Genomic DNA, 24,603 nt, shown 5'->3' with positions numbered 1-24,603 from the left:
ACAAAACATTAGAGTGTAATCATGAAATACATTGGGGCAGATTTACTTACCCGGTCCATTCGCGATCCAGCGCCACGTTCTGTGTGGAGGATTCGGGTCTTCCGGCGATTCACTAAGGCAGTTCCTCCGACGTCCACCAGGTGTCGCTGCTGCGCTGAACTTCACTTTTTTTTTTTTTTTTTTAAATGTGGCGGTTTCTTCGAATCCGTCGGGTTTTCGCTCAGCCACGCCCCCGATTTCCGTCGCGTGCATGCCGTCGCTGATGCGCCACAATCCGATCGCGTGCACCAAAATCCCGGGGCAATTCAGGGAAAATCAGCGCAAAACGGAAAAATTTGGGTAAATCGCTGTAAAAACGCGATTCGGGCCCTTAATAAATGACCCCCATTGTATTCAGAACTGAGGCATTAAAAAAACCTGTCCTTCTGCTCAAAACGAGTCCCTGATAACTTCTGTGACGGAATGATGACAAATTAAAAAAAAGAAATACATCAAAATATTTGGTAATTCAGGTCCCATTACTCACAGGGAAAAGGTCTTAAGTTAAATAAAATAAAAAATAAGATTTTTTTTTTATAAAAGTGACGGCTCTGGGAACGATTTGTTTTGTAGTCACTTTTTTGCGTTTTCCTTGTCTGCCATGTCATGCGTCAGGTCTGTACAATACTCCAATAATAATTCCTTAATTTTAAGGAACTAAAACGCTTTATATTCACTTCCCCTTACATTTCAGGGGCTCAAAAGTATTTGGACAAATGAAATAATTGTAACTGAAATGTTACTTTCTGATACTTGCGGGAAGTCCTGAGCTCATGGACCGCACCAGACATCGCTGGCTCCTCCTTCCGCCTTTGGGTTTCAGTTGCTGTTGGTTTGTCTTTTGCATCACCAGTGATTTCTTCCTTTCTCTGGATATAGCAGACAGTGGGGGTCATTTACTAAGGGCCTGATTCGCGTTTTCCCGACGTGTTACCCGAATATTTCCGATTTGCGTCGATTGTACCTGAATTGCCCCGGGATTTTGGCGCACACGATCGGATTGTGGCGCATCGGCGCCGGCATGCACGCGACGGAAATCGGGGGCGTAGCCGAACGAAAACCCGACGTATTCGGAAAAAACGCCGCATTTAAAAACCGAAAATGTGCTTACCTTCACCTGCTCCAGCTCGGTGTATTCCGGCGCGATCAGATGCTTTTCAGAGCAGCAGCGCCACCTGGTGGACGGCGACTACCTTCATAAATCCCGTCCGGACCCGAATCCTGTTCAGAGAACGCGCCGCTGGATCGCGAATGGACCGGGTAAGTTACTCTGCCCCAGTATTGTAGAATTGCACTATTGCTCACATTGTAGCAATTTCTCGGGAGGGTTTTTTCAGTTTTCACAGCGAATGGTCGGCTGCTTTCCCCTGCACGGAGAGATTCTGTGACCGCAAGTTCTCTCCACAGCAAAATCTTCCAAGTGCCAACACCACACATCAAGTCCTCTCCAGATGTTTTATCTGCTTAATTGTGAATGACGTAATTAGGGATTGCCCACACAGGACCATGATCCAGCCCAATTGTCCAATTACTTTTGGTCCCTTTAAAAACAGGAGGGCACATGATGAGGAGCTGAAACTCCTAAACCCTTCATCCAATTTTAACTTGGATCCCCTCAAATGAAAGCTGAAAGTCTGAGCTTTTGTTCTTTATAAATCTAGAACTTAAAGATGGTAAAGAGGTGTGGCCGCACAACGGTAGGGAGGGCGCCCTGCTCCCTGCTGCAGCGTTTGGCAAAGACCTCTTGGTCGAAACGTTACACACACATTGCAAAAAAAGTGGAATTACCTCTCTGCTTCAAATAAAAATTCTGTTTGCACATATACACACATTACACACACACATTACACTACACATTACACTACACATTACACTACACATTACACACACATTACACACACATTACACACACATTACACACACATTACACTACACATTACACTACACATTACACTACACATTACACTACACATTACACTACACATTACACTACACATTACACTACACATTACACACACATTACACTACACATTACACTACACATTACACTACACATTACACTACACATTACACATTACACATTACACATTACACATTACACATTACACACACATTACACTACACATTACACTACACATTACACTACACATTACACACACATTACACTACACATTACACTACACATTACACACACATTACACTACACATTACACTACACATTACACACACATTACACTACACATTACACACACATTACACTACACATTACACACACATTACACACACATTACACTACACATTACACTACACATTACACATTACACTACACATTACACACACATTACACTACACATTACACACACATTACACTACACATTACACACACATTACACTACACATTACACTACACATTACACTACACATTACACTACACATTACACACACATTACACTACACATTACACACACATTACACACACATTACACTACACATTACACTACACATTACACTACACATTACACTACACATTACACTACACATTACACACACATTACACACACATTACACACACATTACACACACATTACACTACACATTACACTACACATTACACACACATTACACACACATTACACACACATTACACACACATTACACTACACATTACACACACATTACACTACACATTACACATACATTACACACACATTACACTACACATTACACTACACATTACACACACATTACACTACACATTACACTACACATTACACACACATTACACTACACATTACACACACATTACACTACACATTACACTACACATTACACTACACATTACACTACACATTACACTACACATTACACTACACATTACACTACACATTACACACACATTACACTACACATTACACACACATTACACACACATTACACACACATTACACACACATTACACTACACATTACACTACACATTACACTACACATTACACTACACATTACACTACACATTACACATTACACTACACATTACACTACACATTACACTACACATTACACTACACATTACACATTACACACACATTACACTACAAATTACACACACATTACACACACATTACACTACACATTACACTACACATTACACACACATTACACACACATTACACTACACATTACACTACACATTACACTACACATTACACTACACATTACACTACACATTACACTACACATTACACATTACACTACACATTACACTACACATTACACTACACATTACACTACACATTACACATTACACACACATTACACTACACATTACACACACATTACACTACACATTACACTACACATTACACACACATTACACTACACATTACACTACACATTACACTACACATTACACACACACATTACACACACATTACACACACATTACACTACACATTACACTACACATTACACACACATTACACACACATTACACACACATTACACTACACATTACACACACATTACACTACACATTACACACACATTACACTACACATTACACATACATTACACACACATTACACACACATTACACTACACATTACACACACATTACACACACATTACACATACATTACACACACATTACACTACACATTACACTACACATTACACTACACATTACACTACACATTACACACACATTACACACACATTACACTACACATTACACATACATTACACACACATTACACATACATTACACACACATTACACACACATTACACATACATTACACACACATTACACTACACATTACATTACACATTACACTACACATTACACACACATTACACACACATTACACACACATTACACTACACATTACACACACATTACACTACACATTACACACACATTACACTACACATTACACATACATTACACACACATTACACACACATTACACTACACATTACACACACATTACACACACATTACACATACATTACACACACATTACACTACACATTACACTACACATTACACTACACATTACACTACACATTACACACACATTACACACACATTACACTACACATTACACATACATTACACACACATTACACATACATTACACACACATTACACTACACATTACACATACATTACACACACATTACACTACACATTACACATACATTACACACACATTACACTACACATTACACTACACATTACACACACATTACACTACACATTACACACACATTACACACACATTACACACACATTACACACACATTACACACACATTACACACACATTACACTACACATTACACACACATTACACACACATTACACTACACATTACACTACACATTACACTACACATTACACATACATTACACACACATTACACACACATTACACACACATTACACTACACATTACACTACACATTACACTACACATTACACTACACATTACACATTACACTACACATTACACTACACATTACACTACACATTACACTACACATTACACTACACATTACACTACACATTACACTACACATTACACATTACACTACACATTACACTACACATTACACACACATTACACTACACATTACACACACATTACACACACATTACACTACACATTACACTACACATTACACACACATTACACTACACATTACACTACACATTACACTACACATTACACATTACACTACACATTACACTACACATTACACACACATTACACTACACATTACACACACATTACACACACATTACACTACACATTACACACACATTACACTACACATTACACACACATTACACACACATTACACACACATTACACACACATTACACTACACATTACACATTACACTACACATTACACTACACATTACACTACACATTACACTACACATTACACACACATTACACACACATTACACTACACATTACACACACATTACACTACACATTACACACACATTACACACACATTACACTACACATTACACTACACATTACACTACACATTACACTACACATTACACTACACATTACACTACACATTACACACACATTACACTACACATTACACACACATTACACACACATTACACACACATTACACACACATTACACACACATTACACACACATTACACACACATTACACACACATTACACACACATTACACTACACATTACACACACATTACACTACACATTACACACACATTACACTACACATTACACACACATTACACTACACATTACACATACATTACACACACATTACACACACATTACACTACACATTACACACACATTACACATACATTACACACACATTACACTACACATTACACATACATTACACACACATTACACTACACATTACACTACACATTACACACACATTACACTACACATTACACTACACATTACACACACATTACACTACACATTACACTACACATTACACTACACATTACACACACATTACACACACATTACACTACACATTACACTACACATTACACTACACATTACACATACATTACACACACATTACACACACATTACACTACACATTACACTACACATTACACTACACATTACACTACACATTACACTACACATTACACATTACACTACACATTACACTACACATTACACTACACATTACACTACACATTACACATTACACACACATTACACTACACATTACACACACATTACACTACACATTACACTACACATTACACACACATTACACTACACATTACACTACACATTACACTACACATTACACATTACACTACACATTACACTACACATTACACACACACATTACACACACATTACACACACATTACACTACACATTACACTACACATTACACACACATTACACACACATTACACACACATTACACTACACATTACACACACATTACACTACACATTACACACACATTACACTACACATTACACATACATTACACACACATTACACACACATTTACACTACACATTACACACACATTACACACACATTACACATACATTACACACACATTACACTACACATTACACTACACATTACACTACACATTACACTACACATTACACTACACATTACACACACATTACACACACATTACACTACACATTACACATACATTACACACACATTACACATACATTACACACACATTACACTACACATTACACATACATTACACACACATTACACTACACATTACACTACACATTACACTACACATTACACTACACATTACACTACACATTACACACACATTACACACACATTACACTACACATTACACATACATTACACACACATTACACATACATTACACACACATTACACTACACATTACACATACATTACACACACATTACACTACACATTACATTACACATTACACTACACATTACACACACATTACACACACATTACACACACATTACACTACACATTACACACACATTACACTACACATTACACACACATTACACTACACATTACACATACATTACACACACATTACACACACATTACACTACACATTACACACACATTACACACACATTACACATACATTACACACACATTACACTACACATTACACTACACATTACACTACACATTACACTACACATTACACTACACATTACACACACATTACACACACATTACACTACACATTACACATACATTACACACACATTACACATACATTACACACACATTACACTACACATTACACTACACATTACACACACATTACACTACACATTACACATACATTACACACACATTACACACACATTACACTACACATTACACACACATTACACACACATTACACATACATTACACACACATTACACTACACATTACACTACACATTACACTACACATTACACTACACATTACACTACACATTACACACACATTACACACACATTACACTACACATTACACATACATTACACACACATTACACATACATTACACACACATTACACTACACATTACACTATACATTACACACACATTACACTACACATTACACTACACATTACACTACACATTACACTACACATTACACTACACATTACACACACATTACACACACATTACACTACACATTACACATACATTACACACACATTACACATACATTACACACACATTACACTACACATTACACATACATTACACACACATTACACTACACATTACATTACACATTACACTACACATTACACACACATTACACACACATTACACACACATTACACTACACATTACACACACATTACACTACACATTACACACACATTACACTACACATTACACATACATTACACACACATTACACACACATTACACTACACATTACACACACATTACACACACATTACACATACATTACACACACATTACACTACACATTACACTACACATTACACTACACATTACACTACACATTACACTACACATTACACACACATTACACACACATTACACTACACATTACACATACATTACACACACATTACACATACATTACACACACATTACACTACACATTACACATACATTACACACACATTACACTACACATTACACATACATTACACACACATTACACTACACATTACACTACACATTACACACACATTACACTACACATTACACACACATTACACACACATTACACACACATTACACACACATTACACACACATTACACTACACATTACACACACATTACACACACATTACACTACACATTACACTACACATTACACTACACATTACACATACATTACACACACATTACACACACATTACACACACATTACACTACACATTACACTACACATTACACTACACATTACACTACACATTACACTACACATTACACATTACACTACACATTACACTACACATTACACTACACATTACACTACACATTACACTACACATTACACTACACATTACACATTACACTACACATTACACTACACATTACACACACATTACACTACACATTACACACACATTACACACACATTACACTACACATTACACTACACATTACACACACATTACACTACACATTACACTACACATTACACACACATTACACTACACATTACACACACATTACACACACATTACACTACACATTACACTACACATTACACACACATTACACTACACATTACACTACACATTACACTACACATTACACATTACACTACACATTACACTACACATTACACACACATTACACTACACATTACACACACATTACACACACATTACACTACACATTACACACACATTACACTACACATTACACTACACATTACACACACATTACACACACATTACACACACATTACACACACATTACACACACATTACACTACACATTACACATTACACTACACATTACACTACACATTACACACACATTACACTACACATTACACACACATTACACACACATTACACTACACATTACACACACATTACACTACACATTACACTACACATTACACACACATTACACTACACATTACACACACATTACACTACACATTACACACACATTACACTACACATTACACTACACATTACACTACACATTACACTACACATTACACTACACATTACACTACACATTACACACACATTACACTACACATTACACTACACATTACACACACATTACACTACACATTACACACACATTACACACACATTACACTACACATTACACACACATTACACTACACATTACACTACACATTACACTACACATTACACTACACATTACACTACACATTACACACACATTACACACACATTACACTACACATTACACTACACATTACACTACACATTACACTACACATTACACTACACATTACACTACACATTACACACACATTACACACACATTACACTACACATTACACTACACATTACACTACACATTACACTACACATTACACTACACATTACACACACATTACACTACACATTACACACACATTACACTACACATTACACTACACATTACACTACACATTACACTACACATTACACTACACATTACACACACATTACACACACATTACACTACACATTACACTACACATTACACTACACATTACACTACACATTACACTACACATTACACACACATTACACTACACATTACACACACATTACACACACATTACACTACACATTACACTACACATTACACACACATTACACTACACATTACACACACATTACACTACACATTACACTACACATTACACTACACATTACACATTACACATTACACATTACACATTACACACACATTACACTACACATTACACACACATTACACACACATTACACTACACATTACACACACATTACACTACACATTACACTACACATTACACACACATTACACACACATTACACACACATTACACACACATTACACTACACATTACACATTACACTACACATTACACTACACATTACACACACATTACACTACACATTACACACACATTACACACACATTACACTACACATTACACACACATTACACACACATTACACACACATTACACACACATTACACACACATTACACACACATTACACACACATTACACTACACATTACACATTACACTACACATTACACTACACATTACACACACATTACACTACACATTACACACACATTACACACACATTACACTACACATTACACACACATTACACTACACATTACACTACACATTACACACACATTACACTACACATTACACACACATTACACTACACATTACACTACACATTACACTACACATTACACTACACATTACACACACATTACACTACACATTACACACACATTACACACACATTACACTACACATTACACACACATTACACTACACATTACACTACACATTACACACACATTACACTACACATTACACTACACATTACACTACACATTACACTACACATTACACTACACATTACACTACACATTACACACACATTACACACACATTACACTACACATTACACTACACATTACACTACACATTACACTACACATTACACTACACATTACACTACACATTACACACACATTACACTACACATTACACTACACATTACACATTACACACACATTACACTACACATTACACACACATTACACTACACATTACACTACACATATCTGTCTCAGTAAAGGGATAAAAAATTGTGTCAGTGTCTGAATATTTACCGACCTCACTGTATGTGACTGTGCCGTAGGTCCTGGACACCTACCTCTTCAACTCCTTCCTAAAAGCGCGTCTCAGTAAGAAATTGGACGACTACACCCGCATGGAGCTGCGCACATCCTCAGAGATTGATGGGTAACTATAAGACCTCCCTGCTTTTATAGTGCACATGGCAATGTCACGTCGCAGACATAATGCATGCGGCAATGCAACCGCACCGGCATTATGCACATGGCAATATCGCTTTTCAGGCATAATACACTCGGCAATGTCGCGGCGCAGGCATAGTGCTCACGGCAATGTCACGGCGCAGGCATAGTGCTCACGCCAATGTCACGGCGCAGGCATAGTGCTCACGCCAATGTCACGGCGCAGGCATAGTGCTCACGCCAATGTCACGGCACAGGCATAGTGCTCACGCCAATGTCACGGCACAGGCATAGTGCTCACGCCAATGTCACGGCACAGGCATAATACACTCGGCAATGTCGCGGCACAGGCATAATACACTCGGCAATGTCACGGCACAGGCATAATACACTTGGCAATGTCACGGCACAGGCATAATACACTCGGCAATGTCACGGCACAGGCATAATACACTCGGCAATGTCGCGGCGCAGGCATAGTGCTCACGGCAATGTCACGGCGCAGGCATAGTGCTCACGCCAATGTCACGGCACAGGCATAGTGCTCACGCCAATGTCACGGCACAGGCATAATACACTCGGCAATGTCGCGGCGCAGGCATAGTGCTCACGGCAATGTCGCCGCGCAGGCATAGTGGTTACTATATTCTACAGTAGCTTTAGGGTTCCTATTAGTTGGCTTAGTTTACATAAAAAAAAAAAAACTACCGTTTATACTCGTGTATAAGCTGAGTTTTTCAGCAGAAAAAATGTGCTGAAAAACCTCACCTCGGCTTATACACAAGTCAATGAAAAAAAATAAACTTAATACTCACCCTCCATCGCCCCCGATGTTCGTCACGGCTCCCGATCCACGTCGCGAATCCTCTTCTATCTTCTCTTTGCAATAGCTGGCAGAGTTGCGTCCGTGCGATCTGCCAGCCGGCGCACAGTATGATGTGGCGGTGTCACCGCTGATAGATCGCACGGACGCAACTCTGCCAGCGAGGAACATCGGGCCGCAAAGGAGGGTGAGTATTAAGTTTATTTGTTTTATCTGTTTGGCAAACTACGTGGGGGCTGGCTGTCTGCTACGTCGGGGCTGGCTGTCTGCTACGTCGGGGCTGGCTGTCTGCTACGTCGGGGCTGGCTGTCTGCTACGCGGGGGCTGGCTGTCTACTCCATGGGGGCTGGCTGTCTACTCCATGGGGGCTGGCTGTCTACTCCATGGGGGCTGGCTGTCTACTCCATGGGGGCTGGCTGTCTTCTCCATGGGGGCTGGCTGTCTACTGTACGGGGGCTGGCTGTATACTACATGGGGTATAGCTGTATACTACATGGGGGCTGGCTGGCTGTATACTACTGACCAATGTATTTCCCACCCTCGGGTTATACTCGAGTCAATAGGTTTTCCCAGTTTTTGGTAGTCTCGGCTTATACTCCGGTCAGCTTATACTCGAGTATACACGCAAAGTAAAAATTCAGGTGCATTTACATAATTCTGGTTGATGGCCCCCATCTTGAGAAGCTTCGTCCATTTGGTTGTTCTAGTCGTGGAAAACTATAAAAAATTGTCTTGAACCTTTGATAAATATGGTGCAAATTACGCCCCCGGATTGTGTCCTAAGCAGATTGATGAATGTGCTCCGTAGTCGTGTTCTGACCTCTATCACACTTGTCCTGTGCCTGCAGGAGATCTATTTTACATTTCGAGGGCTCCAGGAAGCGCGCCACAGAGAAGCTGAAGCGTTTCCGGCCGGAGCACATGTTCAGTAAGAAGGTGGTTATCAGTATGCCCAACCTGCAGACCATCAGGGCCCCCGATGTCCCACCAGGACACCTGTCCCTGAGGAGACCCCAGCAGGAGAACGGTGAGGAACAGCGGGGAAACTAGGAGAGACAGGGCCCACATCCTAAATATATACATATTTATATACTCGCACATATATACTGATATATGATTGTTATATATTGATATATACTGATTTATCAATGTTCTTCACTCATACACTATTATACACTCATGCACATAAATAATGGTGCACATCCTTCACTCATTAGTGCATCGGGTCAAATGCCGGTGCCCCCTGACACTGCAGGCCCTATAGCGGCTGCTACCCCTGTAGTTACGCCTCTGGTGAGGAAGTCACAGTGATGTATCCTCCATTCACACCCAGAGCTGCACTAGAAATACATCACATTACGTTATGTTTACTGTACATGAACCAGGAGCCTTTACGAGGAGAAGGAAATGCAGATCTGGAAGTGATTGGAGTATAGAATATGCACCTCGTATATAAGACATCTACTGGATGGCCAATCCGGGGGGACAGGGGACCTTCTTTCTAGAGATAGTTGCAGGTCCTGCCTACCTTAAACTGACCCCATACTGAAGATGTGGCTTTGCAGCTGCTTGGCATTGAGAACAGTGTCCTGATTCTTGCTCCCGCCTGATACTGTCTCTCTCCTTATTACAGGATACAATGTATCGGCGAAGGAGGTGCACACGTTCCGGCTCCCTGAAGTGTCTTCTCCTCTCTCCGGTCTCCACGTTCAGACATATTACACTGAATTCACCAAGTATCTCAGCAAAGAGATCAGCGCACTACCTCCCGAGAGCTCCACTCTGCTGGCGCGCTACTACTACCTCCGGGGACTGGTGGGACTGATGCAGGGGAAACTGCTGCGCGCCCTCTCCGACTTCCAGAAACTCTACAAAACCGATTTACGGATCTTCCCCATGGATCTGGTGAGGAAGGTCGTCCTGTCCCTCCCGGCCGAGGAGCGACAGAAATCCGACTGCTCTCCAGAACTTAAGAAGCTGATCGGACAAGTGCTGGACAAGGAGAGGGAGGCCCCCAGGGCTGACGAGCGCGTCAAGAAGTTTGAGTTACCAAGGACGCACCTTCACCTGGAGGAGTTTGTACGGAAGATCCAGGAATCTGGAATCGTCAAAGACACGGACACTATACTGCGCTTGTTTGATGCTTTAACAGTAGGTAAGTGAGAAGGTGGAAGCCATTAGGTCTATATTCTTCAGTGAGGTATCCTCACACTGCTGTGCTCTGTGCTCGTTGCATTAAGCTGCTCCACAGATCCTTCCCAGAGGGTCTGCATAACAGAGGAATGGGCTGTGCAACAGTTTAATGCAGAGAGCTAAGAGCACAGCAGTGTGAGAAATGGAAAGGTTAAAGTTTACATGCATCTTAGATGTTTGCAGACCTGAAGGGGGTATTTTATCTGCCAGGGCTCCTGGTTCTGGTGCTTCCGGTCTTACTGGAAGTTGTCAGAGGAGGCCACCGATTGGATAAAACAGGTTTTGTGACCCCCTGGAACTTCCAGTCAGATTCCGGCCCAAAACCAGACCTACTGAAGCGACATAGTAGGTGTTTTTCTTTTGCATTCTGTTGACGATTTCCTGGACAAAAATGTGAAATGAAACCGGTCTCCTGCTGTTAGTTCCTCGGGTGGGGGATGCCCTATTCTTCCAGCATTTCCTCCTCGAAATTGAAATTACCCATTTACCTACAAAATAAATCGCACCCAAAGTCATATGCAAATGAGCTGAGAAGAGACACATATAGCTGAGATGAGTCAATTTTAGAGGCTGGAGGGAAGAGGATCACTTCAGACTATCGTGGGATCTCCAGTCCTACAGCACAGAACTCGGTTGTCATAACTGAGATTCTCTGCTTTACAACGACACCAGCACTATGTCTTTAGCTGTAGAGTCCAGCCTAAAAAAGTAGTTTAATGGGGAAAATCCTAGTGACAGGTTCCCTTTAAGGGTGCATTCGGACAGAGGAATTTTAATGCAGGTATTGCATTGGAATATCCAAAAGCTGCATTGTCCAGTTAACTAATGCAAATTGTGACTTTGGTCGCCTGTGATTTTAGTGCAGCAGCTCAGATTTTGTGAAAGATTTTTCTGGAGGAAAACCCATGGGAAAATCCACAGTGTGAACTTCTGGTTGTGATTTTGAGGCAAACAACTAATTTAAATTCCAGTTAAAAAAGCATAATGTGAACACGGCCTTAGAGCTCCACCCGCAGATGCTATAGATTGCGGTATAAGGTCAGAGGAAGGTGAGAGATTTCACACTCTTCCTACTGAGAACTAGGCCACAATGGGTGCAGGCAGAGGGGTCAGCAGGGGCGCGTTCTTACAGCCTGAGGAGGAACCTGCTGAACTGCTTTACATACTTTACCTTTACTCCTCTATTAGGGGAAAAATGCAAAAAAAAACAAAGATGCACATAACTTCATCTACTTCCTGTAGGCACCAAGAGCCCGGGTGCTACACGGAAACAAAGACTCTAGGATACACAGTGACTGCACCAGCAGCAGAATAGTGAGTGCAGCTCTGGGGTATAATACAGGATGTAACTCAGGATCAGTACAGGATAAGTAATGTCATGTATGTACACAGTGACTGCACCAGCAGCAGAATAGTGAGTGCAGCTCTGGGGTATAATACAGGATGTAACTCAGGATCAGTACAGGATAAGTAATGTCATGTATGTACACAGTGACTGCACCAGCAGCAGAATAGTGAGCGCAGCTCTGGTGTATAATACAGGATGTAACTCAGGGTCAGTACAGGATAAGTAATGTCATGTATGTACACAGTGACTGCACCACCAGCAGAATAGTGAGTGCAGCTCTGGGGTATAATACAGGATGTAACTCAGGATCAGTACAGGATAAGTAATGTCATGTATGTACACAGTGACTGCACCAGCAGCAGAATAGTGAGTGCAGCTCTGGAGTATAATACAGGATGTAGCTCAGGATCAGTACAGGATAAGTAATGTCATGTATGTACACAGTGACTGCACCAGCAGCAGAATAGTGAGTGCAGCTCTGGAGTATAATACAGGATGTAACTCTACCTGCTTGTATTAGGTCTCTGATTAAGGATTTACAATATAGGCGGTCCCCTACTTAAGAACACCCGACTTACATACGACCCCTAGTTACAAACGGACCTCTGGATATTGGTAATTTATTGTACTTTAGTCCTAGGCTACAATGATCAGCTATAACAGCTATCACAGGCTTCTGTAATGAAGATTTATTGTTAATCCTGAATCTTATAACAATCCAACTTTTTCCAATAGTCACAGGGACCTAAAAACATTTGTCTGGGGCTACAATGATAAAATATCCAGTTCAGACTTACATACAAATTCAACTTAAGAACAAACCTACATAACCTATCTTGTATGTAACCCGGGGACTTCCTGTACTTGTCGGGCAACAATGTAAACTTCTAAGCAAAGCTGAGAGGTCAGTATTTAGGCCCCCTGCACCTGGATGTATTTTTCGGGTTGTGTGCTGCGGGTACCGTAGATTTTTTGTGCGGCCCCATTGACTGATACATTTGAATATTTATATTTCCCGCTGTGGAGTCGGGAGGCCGCACCATACACATAGACCAGGTGATATTTTCGGACTGATTTGCGCTGTGGCTGTGGTTTCTTATGGGGAGGGGAGGGGTGAGGAGCGCCGTGTCCTAGGCTTGGGATCCGGCCCGTCCTGCGAGGAGCCTTAGGCTGTATTTTCGTTTATTTCCTTATCCTCTACGTCTGATTCCTACCTCTAAGGTTTCCAGAAGCAGATAGACCCGGACATCTTCCGGGATTTCTACAACTGCTGGAAAGAAACGGAGGCAGAAGCGGAAGAGGTCGACCTCCCGGCTGTGGTGGCCAAGAACCTGGACCAGAACGAGTTTGTGTATAAACTCTCCAGCTCGGTGAAGACCAACCTGGGCGTGGGGAAGATCGCCATGACCCAGAAGCGTCTGTTCCTGCTGGTAGATGGACGGCAGAGCTACGAGGAGATCGCCATCTTCAGGAACATAGAGGTAGTGACCTCCAGGCCCGCGGGGCATCAGTGGGTCCGGGGGGATACGGCGGATGTATATATACTATATCTATGTGTACCCTCTGTGTTTAGGAGGTGAAGATCTCCACATCCGCCTTCTTACTTTTGAGGATTCAGACCCTCCGGATTAAAGCCTCCACCAGGAAGGACGTGTTTGAGGCGAACCTGAAAAGCGAATGTGAACTGTGGCAACTAATGATCAAGGAGATGTGGGCCGGGAGGAAGATGGCCGACACTCACAAGGTGCCATCACCGTTCTATCCTCTATAGACTTCTAGGCCAATCAGAGATACTCAGGGAATGTGTAATGTCTCTAGCGCCACCTATTGGAGGGCAGAGATAAGTCAATGTCCGACCCTTTAACCGTCCCTAAACAATGGAGGGGATGGATACAAGTCCCTGTGACTGGGGATCTGTAGGAGGTCACATGTGGTTATGATGTCCCCCCTCTATCCTCTCCCGCACAGGACCCTCAGTACGTACAGGAGGCCCTGACTAACGTCCTGCTCATGAACGCTGTGATCGGAGCGCTGCAGACCACAAAGTCCATCTACTCAGCGTCCAAACTGTCTCACTTCGACAAGATGAAGAATGAAGGTGAGGACGTCGGGGTAGAGGGGGAAGTCTGTAACATCGGAAGGGGTGGTGTGTCCTCACACTGCTGTGCTCTGTACTCTGTAGTCCCTCTCCTCTGTGATAGAATTGTAGCAGACCTCTGGTGAAATACTACATGAGGAAGGGGGCAATGGGGAATGAAATGCACAGGAGCACAGCAGTGTGAGGACACGCCCCCAGTGCACTTGGATCATAGAGGTCCACAAAGGTTTCATTAGGTTACATTTACCTTCCATTGTAACGTTACATCAGGAGGATTCCGGATTTATCCCTACAGAGGAGATGAGGACGTCTCCCACTGTCGCATCCCTCCTACCCTGTGTCATACTGAATGTATAGATGTCCCTTTCCTCTCTGTCCACAGTTTCTACGATTCCAATGACGACGGCTGAGACGCTGAAGCATCGGATTAACCCCTGTGCGGGGGAGACGGTCCCTCAGTCGGTGGATGTCCTGCTGTACACCCCCGGTGAGTGGCTTCTCCCTCTGTGCCTGTGATACATTGTTTCGTCTCGTTATATTGTAGTCTGTGACACCAGGGAGCGCAGGCTGCAGCGCTATCTATGAGAGGATCCAACTCAATATCTCATGACCCCTTTCTTCCAGGACAACTCGATGCATCGCTCGGAGATGACTGCCCCAAACTGTGGTGCGCCCTGGGCCAGGGGAAAGTGGTCGTGTTCAACGCCTCCACCTGGTCCCTCCAGCAACACTGCCTGAAAGTGGGGAGCGCTAAACTGGTGAGCGGCCGAGGAAACTGCTGAAATAGGGAGGGACGTGGCATAGGGATTTGGTTTTGTAGCCTAAATTATATTGCATCTACTCCAGTCACATCTAGAGCTGCACCAATCATTATATGAGGGAGCAGCCACTACAGCAAGGTTATAGGGATTTTATAAAAACATGGCAGCTTTCCCTAATTGTGCACAATCCCCTTAATTCTTAATATCCCGCTGCTCGGCTGTTAGGTTTGTGTTTCCCAGACCATTTCTGATTTGATTCCTGGTGGAAAGCATGAATGGAAAATGCAGCTCTGGATGTGACTAGAGCATAAGACAACTTTTCACTAATGAGTCTCTATCTATTGCTTATCTTTTGCTGATCCCCTTGTATGTGGCACTTACGTTGTGCACCTTGTGTCTCCCCCTAGAGGTGCATGGTGGGAGTGGAGCAGAGCCAGGTATGGATTGGATCCAGTGACTCCATTATCTACATCATCAATACCCACAGCATGTCCTGCAACAAGCAGCTGAATGACCACCAGGGGGAGCTAGTGGACATTGTGGTGGACAGCAGTGACCCCCTGAAGAGGTAAGGAGCTCCCCCTGCCTGTGATATGTGGCCGTACACCCTGGGGTCACTTTCTGACTCCCCCCGTGGTGTTTCCTCAGCCTGGCGTACTCCTGCAGTGCAGACGGGAAGGTCATAGTCTGGGACGTCAGCACCCTGAAGATTAAGGACTGGTTCCAGCTCCAGTATCAGGACATTACAGCCATGAAGATCTACAATGCTCTGCTGCTGTACAGTGAGTAGGGGCTGCACTAATATACGGCAGGACGACCTCTTATCACACCGCAGTGACCTCCACATACGTCCTGCAGAAGTTGCAGATGAGGAAATTCATGTTTGTGCCATTTTGCTTCCATATTAAATAAATGAAAGGGGGAACCTGTCAGCAGGTGCGGCCATACAGACTGTTCCAGGTGTGGAATCAGACCTTTGTTTATGTTGTTATTAGCAGCAGGACTGTGATATATAGATTTATATTCCTGGATTGTAGCGTCTCCAATAGGACACATGGTATCCTCACACTGCTGTGCTCTGTGCAGTCAGTGTTATGTAATGTCCCTGGAGAGATGTGGAATCAGACCTCACACTGCTGTGCTCTGTGCTCTCTGCAGACAGTGTTATGTATTGTCGCTGGTGAGATGTGTAATCAGACCTCACACTGCTGTGCTCTGTGCTCTCTGCAGTCAGTGTTATGTATTGTCCCTGGAGAGATGTGTAATCACACCTCACACTGCTGTGCTCTGTGCTCTCTGCAGACAGTGTTATGTATTGTCGCTGGTGAGATGTGTAATCAGACCTCACACTGCTGTGCTCTGTGCTCTCTGCAGCCAGTGTTATGTAATGTCCCTGGAGAGATGTGGAATCAGACCTCACACTGCTGTGCTCTGTGCTCTGTGCAGTCAGTGTTATGTAATGTCCCTGGAGAGATGTGGAATCAGACCTGTGTGTATGTTTTTTAGTAGCAGCAGGACTGTGAATGTTTAGTTTTTTATTTTTATCACATATTTATTAAATATAAAAGCCCAGAGGTTATTTTATTGTACCTGAAGCCACCACTAGAGGGAGCTGTATAGCTAAGCCTCATGAGCTCCCCCTAGTGGTTTTATGTCCTGCTTTCGGTTGTGTCATTCACCAGTGTTGTCTCTGTTTTTATAACCAGGTACAAAGGATTTGGTCCTTGTCACCGGTATAAAGAGGGATTTCTGCTTTAAGGTGGAGGCGCCGGTGACTGTGATGAAGATCCGCTCCTCCTGCCTGCAGCTGTTTCGCCAGGTGCGGCGCCCCCCTGTGGTGTAAATGTGATGTGCACTGAGTGACCACTTACCTCTTTTCCTCTTTTGGTCCTTAGAAGTCGCAGCTGTGGGTGGCGGCTGCAGATGGCAATGAGATCTGTGTGTACAACATGGGGGATTTCTCCAGAGCCCCCCACAAGATCCTCCTGCAGGACTGCTCTGTCATCACCTGCATGATAAGAGTGAAACAACAGGTACAGGAGATCAGAGCTTCTATTTTCATGCAAATGAGCTTGTTGGTGCACTGGGGGCGGGGCCATGCTGCTGGTGCACCTGTTGTCTTCATGTGACACCTTATTTCTGTGGCAGATATCAATCATTGTGTACAGGGTAGTGCAGTGCAGTGATGCACCTCCAGTGCACCAGTGGGTAGGGCCCCGTCTCCAGTGCACCAGTGGGCAATGGCCCGCCTCCAGTGCACCGTGAAGCTGATTTCTGCAAAGATACAATGTAACAGATCACTAGCAAACAGGAAAGGGATGTCTGGAAGTCTTACACAGTGCCTTTCGCATTGCTCACATAACTTATGGGGTGATAAGGAGCTGGTAGATTCTCTCTTAAAGGGATGTTACAATATTAGAAACAGATACTTTCACCCAGAAATAGTGCCCCATCTGTCCACAGGTTGTGTATGGAATTGCATACATACGAATGAACCTGAACTGCAATACTAGACACGATTTCTAAGGATGAGTGGACCCGATGTTCATGTTCTGGAACAACCAATCCGGCAAATTGACCCCCCTAACAACCAGACATGGCTGTGATTGGCAGCCGAACCCAAACTAGAACATCGGGCCCCCCTATCCCTACTCCTTCTTCAGTGTAATGTCTGGAGGAAATGGAAATCTGTGACCAGCTTGATGGCTGTGGACTGGGGAGGATGTCATGGAGTTCCCCTTTAATAAGATTTCCCCTCATTTCATAGATCTGGGTCGGCACCAAGGGGATGTCTCAGAGCAAACTGAAAGGGAAGATCTACGTCATTGACGCGGAGAAGAAGACGGTGGAGAAGGAGCTGGTCGCTCACTGTGACATCGTGAAGTCCTTGTGTTCTGCCGAGGACAGGTACGTCCTGAGCGGCTCCGGAGAACAGGAGGGAAAGGTGGCCATATGGAAGGTGGAGTGAGGCCGGGAGGAAGCGGATGAGCTGCCCGGATGGTGGACACGACCCAAACCAAGGTCCAGAGGAACAAGGTCCATGGATCTGACCTGCAGGGAGGCCACGTCACATCCGAAAACAAAACTGGGAATCATCAGGTAGTGAAAGCCTTTCCATACGAGAAGACGGAGCAGGAGGGTCCCGGGATCGGGGTGGTCCTGGACTGTAACTAATAGTAGGAGGAGAGAACAAGACCCGTGGCCGAAGCTTAGGACATCGCGGAGGAGATCTAGGACGTCCTCTGGGTTGCAGCTGCTGCTAGTGAACGGGGACCTTCTGCTTTACGAGTTACTGAATTATCTGGGGCTGTCACCAGGACTGGATCTGTTACTGCCCCCTAGAGAGCGCAGAGGGAAGTACACTAAGAATCTCATGATCCTGCACATGGGGTGACTGCTGCATATATCTAATATCGATGGAAAGCCCCCTCCCCCCTGAGTTATGGAAGGTCTGGGGGGGGCCGACCTGGATTATTAACACCTTGGCTGCCAGGGGCTCCTGCTGTTTTCTGCGGTGCCACCTTCTACACTGTTACATAAGAAGCAATAGGTTTCATCACTGGTCATTTGTTTTTTTTTTTAATTCTAAAATTCGACATTACTTTACTAATTTATGCATTCTTGGATTATTCTGGACTATAAATGGGAATCTAAGTATTTAAAGTCTTTACTGCAAGTTTTTACTGCAGTCGTGTACAAAACCATAGAGAAGCTGATTATTTTACAGCTTAGCCCTGTCTTTCTGCACAGTACTATCTCGGCTCTGCTGCATCGGTTTTGGCTGTTCTGCAGATAACAATCTCGGCTCTGCTGCGTTTTAGGATATGCGTCACACTGAGGTCTTCTGCATGTGCACTATATTTTACTGCATCTATAGAAAACACTATTACTAGGATTGCTGTACAGGAGTCTCTCCTTACACGCGGCACTGGAGCGGGCGAGGAGGGTGAAATAACCGTTACATGAACAGGCCTTCGCTTCATCAGTTTCGGGAACATCATTGTTCCTATTTGCAGGTTGAAAACCTTCTCTGTTACAACTGTATCCGGTGCAGACAATGATCCGGACTCCGGACCTGATACATTTGTAGCTGCACTAGTACATTTCTCTGCATATACTGAGCATTGTGTGGAACAGACACATTTGTAGCAGACCCTCAGCTGTGAGAAGCACTAGTTGATGACATTGTGAATGTTCCCGATCAATGACTACAAGGAGAGATGTTAAAATGTATCTTGAGCATTATAAATATATAAATCCTTACATCTTTCAACATAAGAAACCTCCTCCCCCCCCCCCCCCCAAAAAAAAAATAACGTATAGAAACATATAACTTTCCTGGAATCAAACCAAAGACTGTTACAACTTAAAGGGGGACTCTAACTTAATTCCTTGCAGTGATGGCAGGAAATGAATCCTCCTGCTAACACTGGGGGGGGGGTCACATATCTATAGTTCTGTCATCTCAAGGGGGTTCAGGTGACGGCTCTGGAGGAGAGAAGATGACGAGGCTGTACTTTGTTAACTGCGGAATTTTCTACATCGCGCTGTTCCACATGTCTCCATGAGGTGGCGCTATAGAACAGGCGGTGAGGTTTGTGTAGACACTATATATAGAATTGCTGCTATTGTATTGTTTTTTTCCCCTCTGTTATTGTTTTTATAATTCCGAGGACAGATTGTGACCTGTGGGGGGCGCCATCCTGACCTGGGCCTACACTATATTTATACACTTGTATCAGGTCGCCTGTACAGATTCCTTCTGATGCTGAATACATTTTGGTTGTGATGTTTAAGTGTTTTGTTACTTATTTTACCTAAATGTATAAAGGACCCTCCTCCCCCCATGGCAGATTATACGAGGCACCACATGGTGGCACCTATGGAACAGGTAAAGTGACAAGATATGACTACACATTCGTATAGTCCACAGCTTATATTTTGTTTGGGACGTCCCTGAATTTAAAGGGGTTTTCCGGATTCACCATGAATACACTTGGTGCCCTCCGTGGTTGTTTTGTGTTCCCCCATCATGATAAAGAGGTAAGTTGCAGACACCTACTAATACAACGCTATGGGCTCAGAGACTATGTCTGTGACTTAAAGGGATGTTCATACCCTGCTGCCTCCTCCTGTGTCACAGCTCCATTCTCTTTGTATACATTCCTGGTTGTTGTAGCACCTGAGACCACCGAGGACGCTGCTTGGCTGTAGTGGTCACGGGATCTCCCTCCCTTTCACTCCACACCAGAATCGTAAATCCCTTTAAATCCCTTTTAAGTCATAGAGCAGAAATTTGGGTGAATCTGTGTCTTACTGCTGCCCATGATATTAGAGAGCCAAACTAAACAAACAGTCCTCCAGAGCAGAAAGGAGGATGCTTAAGTTTGTCCTTTTTAGCTCCATCATTGTATCCTTGGGGGAGGTTCCTATTACCAGAAAACTCCACCCCTGAGGAGTCTAGGAAACTAAATCCAACTATAGGCTGAGCTCCAGCCTTCAGTGAGACCGGTCTATGGGGTTTGCTAAGCATGGAGACCTATTATTCAAGAAATTCTTCCTTAAATGTCCCTATCGGTATCACATGGTAGTTTTATACATCTGTCGTGTTACTGTAGCAGGAGATCTGTTGCAATGTTTCAGTATATTGGCGGTCCAGCCACAGGCATTGGGCACATTCTGAAATATGTCGTCTTACAGTGTTAATCACTATTTTATCTAATTTTACATCTTCTCCAGTGACCTCAAAAGCTGCAGTCACAATTTTTAAGACTGATTTCCACATTTTCTTAATAATATGTAAAATAAAGTTAAATCCTGCTTGGGAGATGTGTTTCATTAAAGGGGTTTTCCCATCTGGGCATTTACCTTTAATTAAATTCATTTGCCATATGTAAACATTTCTTCAATTGGATGGTATTAAAAAAAATGTTCCTGTGTGAAGATAATTTCTCATAAATGTTGGCCTTTATCTGAGATGGCTTCCTTGGATACGACCACCTCACATTTTGACATGCCCTTTTGAGCTCTGCCTGACCAGCTGGCTTCAGCGATCATTATCATAGGACGGCTGTGGGACCTGCAGTAACTCCCGGAGATTTCATATATAAAAACTTGTTGTTTCTTTGTGCAATCACTCCAGGAGAGGTGGTCGTATCCAAGGACACAGTCTTGTTTCTAAGGGACAAAATGACTGCATTTATGAGAAATTATCTTCACACAGGAACATTTTTTTTAATAACATCTATTTGAAGAAATGTTTATATGTGGTAGATTAATGAAATTGAATGTAAATGCCCAGACGAGAGGAGAATACCCTCTTATTTGAGGACACACCTAGACAGGAGGATGAGCGGGTGTCACCTTGTGATGTTTATGATCCCGCTCTTTGCCCGCGGCTGTTATGTCACCCATTCCTCCACAACGTACAGGGTTAAACCCCAGAGAACCGGTCTGACAGCCGCACGCGTGACAACACTTAACGTCTCCTAATGGATGTTTTTCCTACAAGTCACCAGAAGTAAAGTGTTTGGAGCACACGGGGCCGTGCAATCCTTACACACCTGCTGGCAACATCCACACATCACCCTATAATATGCAGATGTTTCCACTGACGTCCCATTAGTCACCGCCAAGGGCGCAAAACATCCCTGAGTGTCTGTGTGTCTGTGACTCACCATACGTCGCCTGCCGCTTATGTCCTGACATGAAGGTGTGCGCTATAATAATTAGGTACAAGTTTTGGCGCCCGCTCTGTGTTTTCTTATTTATCCATCTGAATTCTTCGATATATGAATCCAAAGT

General features: G+C 42.8%; 1 protein-coding gene across 1 annotated transcript in view; it reads left to right on the top strand.

Moving 5' to 3' along the window:
• The window catches only part of DENND3 (DENN domain containing 3), a 44,268-nt gene extending 22,171 nt beyond the window's left edge, over positions 1 to 22,097 (top strand). Inside the window, exons 11-23 of the mRNA XM_072151103.1 lie at positions 10,459 to 10,562; positions 12,248 to 12,426; positions 13,033 to 13,554; positions 16,162 to 16,421; positions 16,514 to 16,684; positions 16,909 to 17,038; positions 17,421 to 17,525; positions 17,663 to 17,796; positions 18,207 to 18,367; positions 18,448 to 18,581; positions 19,506 to 19,618; positions 19,695 to 19,832; positions 20,567 to 22,097. Of these exons, the coding sequence (XP_072007204.1) occupies positions 10,459 to 10,562; positions 12,248 to 12,426; positions 13,033 to 13,554; positions 16,162 to 16,421; positions 16,514 to 16,684; positions 16,909 to 17,038; positions 17,421 to 17,525; positions 17,663 to 17,796; positions 18,207 to 18,367; positions 18,448 to 18,581; positions 19,506 to 19,618; positions 19,695 to 19,832; positions 20,567 to 20,767 (2,352 nt within the window). The 3' untranslated portion in view covers positions 20,768 to 22,097. The remainder of the gene's footprint in view (positions 1 to 10,458; positions 10,563 to 12,247; positions 12,427 to 13,032; positions 13,555 to 16,161; positions 16,422 to 16,513; positions 16,685 to 16,908; positions 17,039 to 17,420; positions 17,526 to 17,662; positions 17,797 to 18,206; positions 18,368 to 18,447; positions 18,582 to 19,505; positions 19,619 to 19,694; positions 19,833 to 20,566) is intronic.
• Positions 22,098 to 24,603: the final 2,506 nt, after the last annotated feature.

This window comes from Engystomops pustulosus, chromosome 5 (assembly GCF_040894005.1).
Source record: "Engystomops pustulosus chromosome 5, aEngPut4.maternal, whole genome shotgun sequence".
Lineage (NCBI taxonomy): Eukaryota > Metazoa > Chordata > Amphibia > Anura > Leptodactylidae > Engystomops > Engystomops pustulosus.
This window is presented reverse-complemented; position numbering and strand designations above follow the sequence as displayed.